Consider the following 14,526-nt stretch of genomic DNA (forward strand, 5'->3'; position numbering starts at 1 on the left):
CAGAAGAGTTACGTTCATAACACTGGCAAACAAGAATAAACGACTGCAATGCAAAATGAGTTCTTTCTAGAACATATTTTCTACTGCTTTCACTTCCTACATTCTCTAGCTAGAGAAATGATCAACTGCTCTTCTTCCTCTCCAGCTTAGATAACGACATCTCATTCTCAGCCAGCTTTTACTAAATTGTCTTTTGCTTTATTCTAACACCCTAATCTGGGTCATTCTAAGGACTTGTTATCTTCCCTTGGTTTTAAATTTTTCATATGCTCTAATATACCACTATCTTTTCTGGAATTAATTTATATGATCTGTGTATATAATAGTTTACTCTTTTCTGTTAAAAATAAACAAATAATGGAGTCCCTCACTCGTCTTGTTCCTCTACTCATACTAATGACTTATTACTAGTTCCTCAGATTGAAGTACTTGGATATGTCACTCAAATATGCTACCAGAGTGTCATGTTAACCAGTGGCATCTCCTTCCACGCCCAGCAATGTGATCCTTCTGTGTATGCAGCCCATGATTACCAAATTTCTGACACCAGAGGGGAAATTATTGCAATCTATCTTCATATTACAGGTGTTTGTTTGGTTTTGTTCTTTTTCAAACAGCCTCCTGATTTACAATTTTTTTTCTCAGTTTTCCCTTGCAAAGAATAGGCCTATACTTGTTCAAACTAGGTTTTAAAAGAAAAAAAGTTCTTGTCATATTTTTGTTTATTTTGTCTTAAGTGTTGTGCTCAATGTATGCTATTTCAATATTTTTAAAAATAATGCAGTATTTACTTTCACAGTCATCCAGTAAGACACAAAATGCATCCACACATACTTCTCCCCATGCTGTCAATCACTGCTACCCTGTCCCTGGAATCTCTGACAGCAAGAAAGTATTCACATAGAAATGAAACTGCATACATTTCAGAAAAATGTGATTACACTTTTTTACCAAAACCACTACTGCCATATAACTTAATTTATCTACATCAGAGAGCTATCTTTTATCTAAAAAATCTGTGTGTTCAGCTCATTTTTTTTGTTTGGTTTGTTTTGGTTTTTTTTTTTTTTTTTTTTGGTGGTTGTTTTAAATTGTGATTGTTGGAAGGATTAAAGCATAACAAATTTAGTGGTGCAGGTATTTCAATCCTACCACTTCCCATGGTTTCCCCCATCACTTTTATACAAAGTAAAGTGCACGCAGAGTGAAAAATGAAAAGCACTGACCAGGGTCACCCATGTGAATTGGCGCTCCGTGGGCTTCTTTTAATTCAGACGTTGCTAGCACAGCTGCTTCCAACTTGCTTTCAGGAATAGGTCTCATTGTGACTACTAAGTTGCAGCAAAAGGGAGAAACGCTGTAGCAAGGCACAGCTGTCTGGCAGTTCAAAAGAATCCAAGGTGTTAGCAGGAACATTGAATAATACTACTAAAGTATTAGAATAAATATGTCTAAAACATTGTGCTGTACTTGACTTTAGAAAGGCTGTGTAGTAACATTCATTTTAAATCCTTCAAAAAAAATTCTCAGTATCCCATTTTTTTTTTCTTGTAAGATTCCATACTGGAGCTTCATCATATAGATCATTAAAATTTTCAATATCATGCATTTCTTGCTTCAGTGAATACAGCTAGGTGACTTCAGGATATTTTGAATGTTGTTAGAAAGCAATGGTGTGTTCCCTATACAGAAAGGGAAAAAGCTAATAAAAAAATCATTGCACAGCTACAAATCTGTTTGGTCTGAATCTACTCTCTGTACTTGAATATAGTGCTCTGTAACACACCAGGGTCAGGAACTGCTGCTGGTAGTACCCACTTCTACAGAAGAAGCCAGTTTCATACATACAAAATCTTTCATGCCTCTACAAACATTCTATGGAATTCATAATCCTTACCAACAGGAATGCTGAAGCACCCTTTCTATTTAGAAATAAAGCAGGTCGGCTTTTTAGAACAAAATGTCTGATATCTGAGTTGCAGTCGAACATAAACAAGATATGCAGAGAGCTAGAGCTGTCTAGAAAATGTTCATTTAAAGTCTTTATAATAACAATAATCACACCTGTCACTGAAGAAACACACAGTGCAGTTCTTCACAGCATTGATGTACCATAAACTATAAAATTTTCCTAATTCTGAAAAGTTATAAGCAGATACACAGTTGTATTTTTTTTCTTTATCTTGGTACAAGGACTCACATATGAGATACATTTTGACCAGGAGCATAGCAAAACGATTGTGAAATGGTAACACTGAAAACAATAATAACCTTTGCCTAGGAGAACTGCATCTGCACTAAACGAAAAAGGCATGCAGATATGTACTTTGGTGTTCTTAGTCTATCTAGTGGAGCCAGAATTATTCTAAGACCTCTGTTAACATTAAAATCTACACCATAAACTTTCTGAGCACAGTCATAATTTTCAGTGCTACGGCAGACACCTCAAGTCTTCAGGAACATCTTCTGTCCCAGAGGTCTGGGTTTGCAGCAAACGTGCAGTTTAAAGGTTCTACTTTCACTGAAAAAGTCCAAAACGTGGCTGTTGTGCAGAAGAAACTGCTGCTATCATCATCATCGTGGCTAGGCTTCGTGAATGAAGATTATAATGGCTCATAAAACGACTATAATGGCTCATAAAATGACTATAATGGCTCATAAAAGGAATATTCCATCTGCAAGTTGGAGTTGGTATGGAGAGCAGGACATGTAAAGGCATGGTCAGAATAGGGCATGGGTCACCAGTTAAAACACAGAGGGCAAACCAGAACAGAATCCAAATGAAATGGCCACCACAAGACACAGGGGGAAAACTTTGCCACAAAAAATAAATAAAAAAGCAGACTGGCCCTGCACTGAACTGGGGCTGAGAATGTTTTACCCTGTATTTTTATGCACTCGGCACTAGAACATGACTGAAGTTACTGTATAGGTAGAGAAAAAAAGTTCTTATTTTGAGCAATAGGTATTATGCACCCAACACGAATATGGACAAACTCACAGCAAAGTTACAACAAAGACTATGTGTGTGTACATATACTTACTTTGTACATGCTTACATTACATTTTTGCTCAATGTTTCTTACAGGAATGCCCGCACTTACGGCTGCTTTTTCAAAAGAGAAGCTGCAGCCTAAATAAAATGTCACCATGTCCTTCAGTTGTTCAGAATACTCCTTCAGACTTTTCAGTGATCCAGTACAAACTCCAAGCTCATACACTCGGTACTGTAGGCAGTCAGTTCTAGTGAAATAAGAATTTATCACAGCTTTATGATATTTTTTGTAAACAAAGTGTGTTGGTTGAATTGACATTAACCCAGTATCAAAACACAAGATACAGCCTCCTTAATCCACTTCTTTCTTTCTGAGTAACAATGAAACAAAAATGCAAAAACTTCATAACACCTTTTTGTGCACAAAACCAAGCCTGTAAACACAACATGTTACAGTTTGAGATTTTTAGGTTTTATAGGTTAAGGCCCCTTATATGTATCTTGTCTCAGGCTTTCAAAAATTAGGAAGCTGGTTTAAGCCTTGTTTTTAGTGTTTACCACAGGAATGAATCTTTCAAATTTCAGAGACCCTACAATTATCATGTACTTACCATACCCATGTTTCTACTAAATAAAACAAATGTAAACCCCTATTATTTAATTCTGCTGGCTCAGACTGCAAAATATTTAGAAATTACACAAAATTTCACCTTTGGATTAGAGAAATACTTGTAATACTGACAATTATCCTAGCATGTTTCTCAAGAACAAGATGACCAGGCTGTTAGACATAGTTTTTCACTCAAAGGTATAACTCCAGGAAAAGAAACGTATTCAAAACGTACAACACTGTAAGGAGGCTGTTTCCTGAAATCCTCTGTTCTGAAACCCTCAAACCATCAGCATTCACTGCAGTACTTTGACAGGCAGGGTTGGTCTGTAGTTACCTGATATCAGAATCACTACTCAGGGAAGGACATTTCCAATCACCTGGTTGACTTCTGTACAGCAGTGGCAGGGGTCCATCATTTGCATGGCAGAACTTCTCAAAATCATCAGCCAGGGACTTGTGCAAAATCACAACATTGGCCTGCTTATAGCCTGAAATTGTGGAAGGTTGGAATGAATGGTGATTAATTCAGCTTTTTGTTTGTGAAACAATAACTTTTCCATATAGATTTCTTTAGATAGTCTATACAAAATTACCTGAACAAAATTTTTGATTCAGAATGCTGCAATTAAATTAAACAACTTCTTGAAACATTTTAAAAATCAGAGCTAGATGTACTCTGTATGTGAAGTCATTCACAGTTAAAATAGTTGGCAGGCATGGGTATTAGTAGAATATGAAGACAGCATAATTACTTTAACAAACATTTCTATGAATTTATACATGAACATAATTTATTACCTAACCTGGGGAATTAGTGTTCCGTAGGAAAATGCTTTACTTTGCAAATGTTAGCCCAGAGCCAAGGAAAGGCTACTTTCACAATTATTTTTCACAATACCAAGCTATAAATCATGTCCAGTACAACAGTAAACCCCTGGTATCTTGATGTTTGTAGCCCATTCTTTAGAATTTCTTGACTGTGGAATTTTATTGTGGGCTGCAATTAAACAGATATGATTAGAGTTTGGAAATAAACTCTTGCCTCTACACTGATCCTCAGTCACTTCCACTATTGCTAAATAAAAAAAAACCCAAACCAAAACTGCTACACTTCCTTAACTTGGCATCAGCTCTGATTTAAAAGATTGTTGACTACTACCATAAAATAGCTTCTAAAGACATTAACATTTTTGCAACAAGTACCACTGAAGAAAGGTCCCATTCATTTATTTAGCAAAAATTTATTTTCTAAACAGTAGTAGTTAATACCAATGCCATTTAAATTTTCCTGCATGTAAATGCCAGCTGTTCAAATACTTAGAGGAAACTTGGAGTACAACTTGTCTGTGGCGTATATACCCAGCAATTAACAGTCCCTAACTCTGGTACTGATACTTTCTTGAAAAGTCATTACCATTACTGCCTGATATCAGTCAGGTGAGTAGGAGGCTGCATAGATGCACTCACTTTCTTAAATACTGCATTAACCTGTCATCCAATCTTTAAATCAATGATCTGCCTTCAAAGGCTGTAGGAAATCAGCCAAATCTTACTCTTGACCAAAGCTAACAAAGAAATCCAAAGATAAAATTCCGTTCCTGATGGAAAAATGCAAAGCAAAGGCTGAGGTGAGCATGTATTTGCATACTGAATTTGCCCACAAACTGCTCTCTTGGGTGTACTCAGCACAAAAATTCATTTTATTACTGGCAGAAGTTACTAAATACAGAAAGAGTTTCTTGCTAAAGACAGAAAAATATTTTTGTTAAATAAACATACTAAATTTATCACTGAATAAAACACTACATTCGGTTACCCCTCAACTTCATTCCCTACCATCAATAAGAAATCCACAGGCACTTTCTACTTTGCTAGTGATATTCATGAATTCTTAAAATTATGGTTTTATTCAGTGCATTCAACTCAGACAACACTGATTTTAACACACTAGTTATAGCTGACAGACTGAATCTGCAGGAAAATATTGGATAAACTCAGGAAACTTCATTATAACATTTTGGGAATTTTACTGCTGCTCCCAATAGCCACCCTTCCTCTTTTTGTATCGATGAAAAAATACTTTTTCCTTCCTTTATCTTGTCACATATTCACTTGCATTATGGAGCCATCATTATGAATGCATTCACAAGCAACGGTAGTGAAACTGGATGTGCTGATCAACCCAGGCATTAATTCAACACACTCATGTCCTAGTTCAGAGAAGTTTAGAAAGAGCTTTTAATTTCTCTGGTGAATGACAATGAGGACAGCAAGAAATAACTGGTTTACTTGTGTATCATAACAACAACATAAGACAATTTTAAGGATTCTGAGAAATTCCAATTACTTAAGTGTTCCAATAGTTCTTTTAGTCTTTGTATAATGAAGCTGTATGCTCAAAACCTCATTTTGTAAGTCAACAATACTTTTGTGAAATGTTAGAACCAATACATTTGAATTTACTGCAGCAATACATGCAGTTAAAAATTCAGCTGGGGCAAACTCCAGATTATTAACATTATAACATATTTTTTGTTATTATTTTTCAACTTATGTTCTGATGGAAAAGAAAAACACAATTTCAAGACTCATTATGATCTAGAAAATGACCTTTAACATTCTTATATTATAGTAATGCTACTACACACAGCTTTGCTGATCAGCTATTTGCCACAGTATTTTTAGTTGTTACATTTTAAAGTTGATCAGAACAATGACAGACTTCTCTGCTTCTGTAGAAGTCCAGCTATGAGAGGCAAGACAAAAACTGATCTTCCAGAATGCATTCAGTTATCTGCGTATAACACTAATTTTTCCCTCTCCCTTATAATTCCCATTTTTGCTTAGTCAGTAATTTCCACCTTTGCAACAAATGAAGCAGAAAACCACTGCTGTAACTATATATCTCAAATTCTTCCCCAAAGCATATCTGATGCCTTAAGTAAAGCAAAGTCTCTGTAAAGAACACAGTAGGTCATTCTACACATGTGATAATAACATGAAAAAAACCAGATTTGGTTAAAGATTTGCCAAGTATTTCCTGCATCCATAATTTCTCAATGACACAACTGGGAGCTGAGGGATTGCAGATGAAGTCCATGTATGTTATTCAGGTACAATGGTATATTTCCTCTGATGTAGCTTTCTGTCGAAAAACCACTGTCAGGTGTTTACAATGTGATTTCAAAAACACACAAGAACTTAACATTTTCAATATAATATTTATCAATTTAACATTTTCTTTTGTTTTATTTTACTGCTTTTGATATTTCTACATTCCTTCAAAAACAATAAAAAGAAAACATATAGTTATGAATCTAAAATGGAACCACTTTTCCACGTAGAGCAGTTAGGTTTACTTACCTTCTGCCATTCCTGAAGTATTACTAATATTGAGTCTGTTTAATCGAATTATTCTTCTTAACACATGGGGAAGGAGAGATTTCAAGCCTCCTGTCAAAAGCATCTCTTCATCCTTAACAGAAAGATAATTATAAATTTAAACACAAAGCACTTTTTTTTTTGACATCTTAAATGTTGATTTTCTGGAGAACTTAGCTTAAGCTTCCTCCTCATGTTTCACCAAAGCCATTATCACTGGGAAATTCTAAGTTAAAACTCAAAAGGCAATTCCAAGTCAAAAGGTTATCTCACTGACATTTTATGACTACGCATAAATGGAGTCTTTCAATAAATTAGCTGGAGACATGCTTTTTAACATTTTGGATAAAATGCAAAATTTTGCTGGCCTGTAATGTGAAAAACAGATTTCTTTCTTTCCTGATAATTATTCATTTTCTAGAGTATTCACTTTTTCAAAATTCATTGTAACTTTAAGATTCCAAAAGCACAAGTGGATTTACCTACCAAGCTATAATCTGTAATATTATTTTTCTAATCCAAATGCTTTTAGACAATTAGCAAGGCAACCTTGCAGTAAAGAGAGAACTATATTCAGAAAATGTCATTGTAGTACATTCCACAGGTATTATGCTTTTCAAATATTAATTATGTAGAAGTGAATACTCCCATGGTTATTTTTCCACTGAGAAAGCAGACATATAGATGTTTAAGTCACTTGCCATACAATCTGGAGTAGGCAAAGAAGTAAGTACCCTAATTACAGGCAATATCTGTCTCTTTTTACATCTTTTAAAGATTTTAAATGTCTTTTTTTCTGCAATCCAGATGAAGTTCAAACACAGTTTTTTTCTCAACTAAACTACCTAATAACTAAAAAGGATTTATTACATCATTATTAGGAAAAAGTAAGAGTTAAATCAGGGTAAAATAATAACTTGTCTGCTTAAGATTTTAACCTTGGTCACTTTTAGGTAAAGAAACTGAACTATCCTCCAAGTATTCGAATTACCAACCTCCAAGTTTTCCTTTAATTCGGAAGAAGCCATTCTCGATGTCATTCATAAGAAGTAATAAATACAATAGAAATGGTGCTGCTCTTTTTAAAAGATGCTAGTAAATTAATGTATAATGAGCTGTTACAACCTTCTAGCAAAAGTTAACTTTTCTGTTAAAGGTGCACAGTTTTTGTGCTATACCTATTACGGTACAAAGTTTCACTCTCACAGTGGAGTGGAATATTGTGAAAACTCATAACCTCTGAGCAATCATTCCTTAATTAACTTGAAGAGCAGTGATATGTTTTGACTGAAATTGTACTTTCATCCTAGTCAGTCCAAAACTTGCCCAAAGCTTTTCCCAAAGCTTTCAGAATTCAGAGAGGTTAGGTTGGGTATTCTGAAATTTTTATATAACATTGTCAGCCAAAACAAAACACTAGGGTTTTTTTTCTGAGTTTTAACTTATAACTTTCTAACTCTTCTCTGCTTCGCTACTTTACATTACCATTCTGTATGCTGCACAAAAATCTTCATGAAAAAATCACAAACAATTCCAAACACACACTTTAAAGATAACAAGAAATTGGATTTAGAGATGTCGCTGAGCACTAATCCAGGTCTGTAAATGTCAGTTTAAGAGATATAATTCTTACTGTAAAGAGAATTTCTAACACCAGTCTGGAACGACTCATTCAAGAGGTTTCAAACTAAATAGAATGATCCTAATAAAAAATTCCAGATGTGTTTGTTAGACTCTTTCAGATCACTTTTCTTTATTTCTGACCATCTTTAAAGCCATCTAAATCATCTATAGGATTGATGGCCTGCTACTGATGAACTACTGGCTTACTTAGACTTGAAAGACAGTCTGAAACTTGAGAAACTAGTTTGGAACAAAAACAGCCTTTAGCTAGGTATTTTGTCACACATGCTCTGTTCCGATCTTGGGAAAGCCTGATTGTCTTCTCATGAAGTATGTGCCCAGTAGCAGAAATGAAAGTACCTACAAGATTTTATCTCCAAATATTTAGGGCCCTGAAAGTTTTTGGCTGATATGACAGCAAGTGGCTAACAAACTACAGGACTATGAATATCAGTCATGCTGAAATGTTGGCTGTAGCTACTTTACAGAAGCACTTGGGCCTCTTGGTCCTACTTGAGGATAAACATATATTGTTGATGACTTGTTAGAAAGTGAATAATTTAAACATTAACTTTGTATAAGAGCAGACTGAAACAAAACTCACCTTCCTGCGGTGATTTTATGTCATGTCATATCACGGCTGGGCTTCGCAAACGAAGATTTAGGAAGGCACTATCCACGTTTGTTACAGGCACGCTGGTGACTTATGAGGTCAATACGAGATATTATTTTATGTAATTTTATGTATTTCTATGTAATAATGGGGAAAACTCAATAGGATTAACATTCTGAGTTATAACTTTAAATCATTGTATTTACTGTATAATATCAGTAATAGATTATGCTGTTATTCTTTATTATTTGCTAAATTTGGGTAGATAATAAAAACTGTTAGATGTTCATAGTAAAACCTAGCTTTTCCTACAAGACTTGCCCAGGAATGGCTGGTTTCTATGCAGTATGCTATTTCTCTATGCTAGGTTTAGATTTTTCTATATTTTTATTTCTCTGTGTCAGGTTTAGATTCCCCAACCAGCTCTAGAACTTCCTGAAAAATCCTGCAGCTATCATGACTATGGTGTGTTTGGAATGACTAGGGAGAAGCACCAAGATAACCTGGGTCTTAAAGTATCTTTTCCTTCTTGTGCCATCAGGATGCCTAATGAAGTGTAGAGACTGGCTTCATGGGGGCCCCAAGCAGCACTCTAACTAAACAGCCTGATACAGTGGTTAATCAGTTATCAGGGTCTGTGCCTTGGTAGAGGTTTTTCAATTCCTTTAATTTTCTTCTGAGATACTTATAATTATCTGAAACTACCAGTTATCTCATGGGGATCATGATACAAATAAAGACAACATGCAGGATAAGTGTTAAAAAGGCCTTAAAAGAAAAGATCCTGAGAGTGCATATAAAATGAGAGTGCATATAAAATGGCTGTTGTGCCTGAGGGTATCCTATGTGTCCCTCCACAAAGGATTTGGCTTTCCAGTGTGTTGCCTTTAATGGAATGAACCTCTAAAGCATACCAGATAGAATCCTGGGTAAATAGCATTTGGAAAGCAGGTCACTTACTGTCTGCATAATGATAAAGTTCATACTTAAAGCACCAGTCTGAAAAAAGACCTTGTTTTCAGTCATGCTTCTCACATCAGACTCACTGACTTACAACACCAACAACCAACATTGCAAAGCTTCATAGCACTGAAGTATTAAGTTCGCTCATGAAGAACCTTTTGGCTCCACATAGAAGCACAGTAAGTGCTTTTCTTTTTAGAGGTTTACATGAAGATAATGTATTTCATGTGTATCTTGAGTTTATTTACTGAACTTAAATGAATAAATATTAAAATATATTGCTATTTGAGACATTAGGATGGCACTTACCCACTATTGATTTGTGGACACTACTATATCCTGAGCTGCACTTCCAGATCTTGACAAGGATGATGAAACTTCAAAGCTGGAAAGAGATGAGAATAATGTAAGGAGCTGTCTGATCAGACACTGATGGCAGTATGGCTTATGCCAAATCAGTAGTTCAGAATAATGAATCCATTTCTCAGAAGCAATATTGTATTGAAATGACATTATATTAAAAAGATATATATATATATATATTCAAGAAAAAACTTTTCTTTGCATTGTAGTGGCAGTCAGGAAGTACAGATATGTACAAGCTTTGGTAAAAGTTCTAAGTGGATCTTGAGTATGGCTTTAATAAGTAACATAAAATTGTTGGTTGACATCTTCATTCAGTATATATCTCTGCAGCATCACTCCAGTGAAGTGAATACACACTACGTGATTAATCTGGCCCAGCTGATTTCCAAACTATCCCACTACCCAGACAAAAACAATTTTCAGGAAAGCCAGATTTAGAGGGTGAATATTTTTTTATTTGAAATTGTGATCCCTTGTTGCCATGTGAAGCTCTAAGTCATTAAGCATTTCTACATGCTGTTCTCAGAGCCCTAGTTGAGTACAGGTGACTGAGTGTAATAAAGTGCCGATTTTTGCTGAGGTGACAGGAATGGGACTGGTTCTAAGCCTCATCTTCATAACTAATTGTAAAAAATATGCTCTATTTACCCCGAATCTCATAACTCATGAAAGGAAAAAGGCATGTTGAGAGGAATGTTACTTTATCCTGCTAAAAACCCTGCTGCTCTCAAGAGCCGTATCCTTGTGTCCTGATTTCAGTCAGGACAGAGTTAATTTTTTCACAGTAGAGGTGATGGGACGAAGCCATGTGGGTGTGTATAGGTTGCTATTCTGTACCACCCATGTCATCACTAGGGAGTGGAAATAAGGGACTCTCGCTGTTGGGATGGAGAGTGTGGCTTTGCGTGGAACAAAAGCGTGAGGACCATTGTTCATTGTTTGCCTAGGGTCTTCGGTGGGTATTTTTGCATGTGAATCACTCTATTTCTGTATATTTTTATTATTAATATTGTTGCTATTCTGTTCATTTTCTTATCTCATTGCTATTTCCATAAATTGTTCTTATCTCAACCCGCAATCCCTGTCTTTTGTGTGTCTCACCAGAGGGAGAGAGTGGGAGTACTTCTTTTTAGTGGGAGTACTAAATTGGGGAATACCATTCCTAAACCATGACACCTTGCCTGTCATATAACTTAGGAGATTCACAAATTCCTATCTCCAAGCCCTGTATGGAAACAAAGTTAGTTACTGCACATCAAGTTAAGAGTTAAAAATGCTAAGTGATGCTTGGAAAAAGTGACCAATACCATCTATCTTTGCCAAATAATCTGAAACCCAACATGAAGCAAGAAAAATGTAATTCCAGACAGGATTTAATAAAGAAGCTGCCCTGCCTTTCAGATGACTTGTATGATGTACAGAACAGCCTCTCTGCATGTCCCAGGCTATTTCTTGTTTCCTCCCTTTTCTGTTGTCTACAGTGTACCTTTATTTCTGCAGTTTTTTCTCCCTAAGCTCAGACCTCTATCTCCATAACTCCAAGTTGGACTGACCTTCGTAGCACTTCCTTCCTTGGTTTATCTGACTGTGCCCTCAGCAATATGGGAGTTTGGATGCTTTCTCTCCTCTCACTAGCTCTTTTTAATTTATATACTTAATGTATCTCTCAGTTGTACCTTAAGTTCTCAGTTTTCAATCTTAAATGAGCTTTTCCTGTTCCCAGTCTGAGACAAAATAATCTAACTTCAGAAATCATAACACACAATAAATTCACAAATGGTTTCCCAGACTTGTAAGATTTATACTTCTCCGAACCTGCCTATACTCATGTGTGTGTGTGTGTGTGTGTACATATACATACATATATATATGTATATCTCTCCCCTTTTAATATTACAGACAGGCTTGGCTTAAGCATATTTTTTCTAATTATTTTCTCCTTAATTTTTGACCACTAACTAGCCTTGCAAAGTAATGTATCTTTACATTGAATTATTGACTGAGCTATAGTTTATAAACCATTTTTACAATCTGCAGAACATAATCTCTTTAGAGAAAAAGAAGGAAGTGCAGTAAGTGAAACATTTTATATTACCTTAGAGTTTTCAACATGAAAAAGCGAATCTGTAAATTTTGCAGATATTTAAATACGAACATAGATTCGTTACAGGCCCACATTGTAAATTATTCATTACACAAGAAAATGGAAAAATGTCATTTAAGTGTCAGAAAGATTACACTTTGAGATGCAGTGGGTGGGTCCGTACTGCTGTGCTAAACCACACCAGATAAAAATGAATCAAAAAATTACATAATAACACAAAGGATTAAAACATCCTTCAGAAGTGTCAGTGTGATTGCTTCGCCTTTGCATGTCAAGTTAATTAATGAAATAAAGCTAAAAACATAGTATTTCTGTGGCTTCAAAAATGGATCACCCAAGAATACATTGTCTGTAAAAAGTACCATTGGTAAAAGTAATAAACAAGTAGGTTTGAAGACTGTAGAGTAGTTAACACCAGTTTCTAGTGTTAGAGATTACAGGTCTGTTTCTCCAGTGGTACTGATACACCAATACGAATATGGTTTAATGCAGTGACTTGCTTGCAAGGAGCCCAAACACTTACGAAATACAATCTTGCATTGCTTATATCACTTTTGTCCTATTTTCAGTTTAAAGTTTGATAATAAGAATGGGTGGTGGCATGAATGGGTTCAATGGCCAAGAAAGTGCAAGGGTCACTTGCACACTGCTGGGCAGGTTTTTTTAGATATTATCACGCAGATACCTTACACAAAGCTACTGCCTCACGAACAGAAACAGCAGGGTAACTGAAATATGAGCCAGCCCATGGGCTGCCTTTACTGATACATAATGGAAAGTAATCTAAACTAATTATAATCTAACAAACGCTTTGTGTACTATGCCTTGCCCTAGTATGAATATGGTTACAGAGACTTGTTAGCGTAAACACACTTTAAATGACCTGCTGTTTAATCATCAAGCTGATCTGAAATTCTGCCAGGAGACTTCTGTGTAAAGCATAGACTTCTCTGAAAATTTAGTCCATTTGATTTTCCAACAGAGTCTCTCAGTTACACTTGTGATCTTTTATTTGAAGAATCAATTAATGATCCTTTTTCTTTGCATCTGCTATGAATCATTTCAAAGCACAGAAGTTCTTTGTGTATCATTCCAAAAGGGGTATGCTTTGTGTATTTTCAGACAGCGCTTCATCCAGCAAATTATGATTTAACTTTACATTTGAAATACAGGGAATTTACCTTTGAAGTTTATGCACCTTTGAGGACTGCAAATAGAAATTTAAATTAGCTTCCATTAGTGTTCTGTCTGCTGCTTAAGGCAGCTAGCCTGTACTCAAGATCCTGCAGATTATGTCAGGATGACAAACTGATGACAGAATCAATGTATCTTTGATGCAATCTTGTTTACTTGCAAAAAGACATACGATGTTTAGTTTCTCTTGGTAAAATAACAGAACAAAAAACAGAAACCCATCACCAGTTTCAAAGTAGCCCTTTAGTATGACCACTGCACTGGTATTATTCTACACTCAGCTTCTACTCTAGGACAAAATAAATTATTTCTCCAGCGGAGAAATATGGGCAGAGACTAGAGAACAGTTCACACCACAGCCTTGCCCTTGCATGGGCACAACCTATGCAAGATCCCAGCAGTTTAAGCTTTTTCATCCTGCAAAGGATTAGGCCTCATGACCTCACACTCCCTTCCAACTCCTTGAATCATATCCTAATACCTACATTCCTGCCTCATCACCTTCCAAAAACACGTGACCAACAAGTTTTCAAACAGCCACCTCATTTACATGCACCTTCGGTAAGATACGGTACACACCTAAGGACTTCATCGAGATTTAAAACTGCTACTTCCATACCTTTGACTTTGCTGACAGGAATACTCAGCAGCTGCAATCAGAAGAGACAGCAAAT

At 35.7% G+C, this 14,526-nt stretch overlaps 1 protein-coding gene across 2 annotated transcripts in view; it reads right to left on the minus strand.

Annotated features, from left to right (window-relative positions):
* The window catches only part of DGLUCY (D-glutamate cyclase), a 47,769-nt gene that overhangs the window by 18,969 nt on the left and 14,274 nt on the right, over positions 1–14,526 (minus strand). Inside the window, exons 2-6 of one of the 2 annotated variants that reach the window (XM_027638437.1) lie at positions 10,498–10,573; positions 6,972–7,083; positions 3,943–4,096; positions 3,045–3,243; positions 1,227–1,377 (exon numbers count right to left, since the gene is read on the minus strand). In XM_027638437.1, the coding sequence (XP_027494238.1) occupies positions 1,227–1,377; positions 3,045–3,243; positions 3,943–4,096; positions 6,972–7,074 (607 nt within the window). In that variant the 5' untranslated portion in view covers positions 7,075–7,083; positions 10,498–10,573. Of the gene's footprint in view, positions 1–1,226; positions 1,378–3,044; positions 3,244–3,942; positions 4,097–6,971; positions 7,084–7,984; positions 8,073–10,497; positions 10,574–14,526 lie in introns of those variants that run through there. The other variant, XM_027638436.1, reaches the window with a different exon arrangement.

The sequence above is a fragment of the Corapipo altera genome, unplaced genomic scaffold (genome assembly GCF_003945725.1).
Source record: "Corapipo altera isolate COAL_440 unplaced genomic scaffold, ASM394572v1 23, whole genome shotgun sequence".
Classification (NCBI taxonomy): Eukaryota; Metazoa; Chordata; class Aves; order Passeriformes; family Pipridae; genus Corapipo; species Corapipo altera.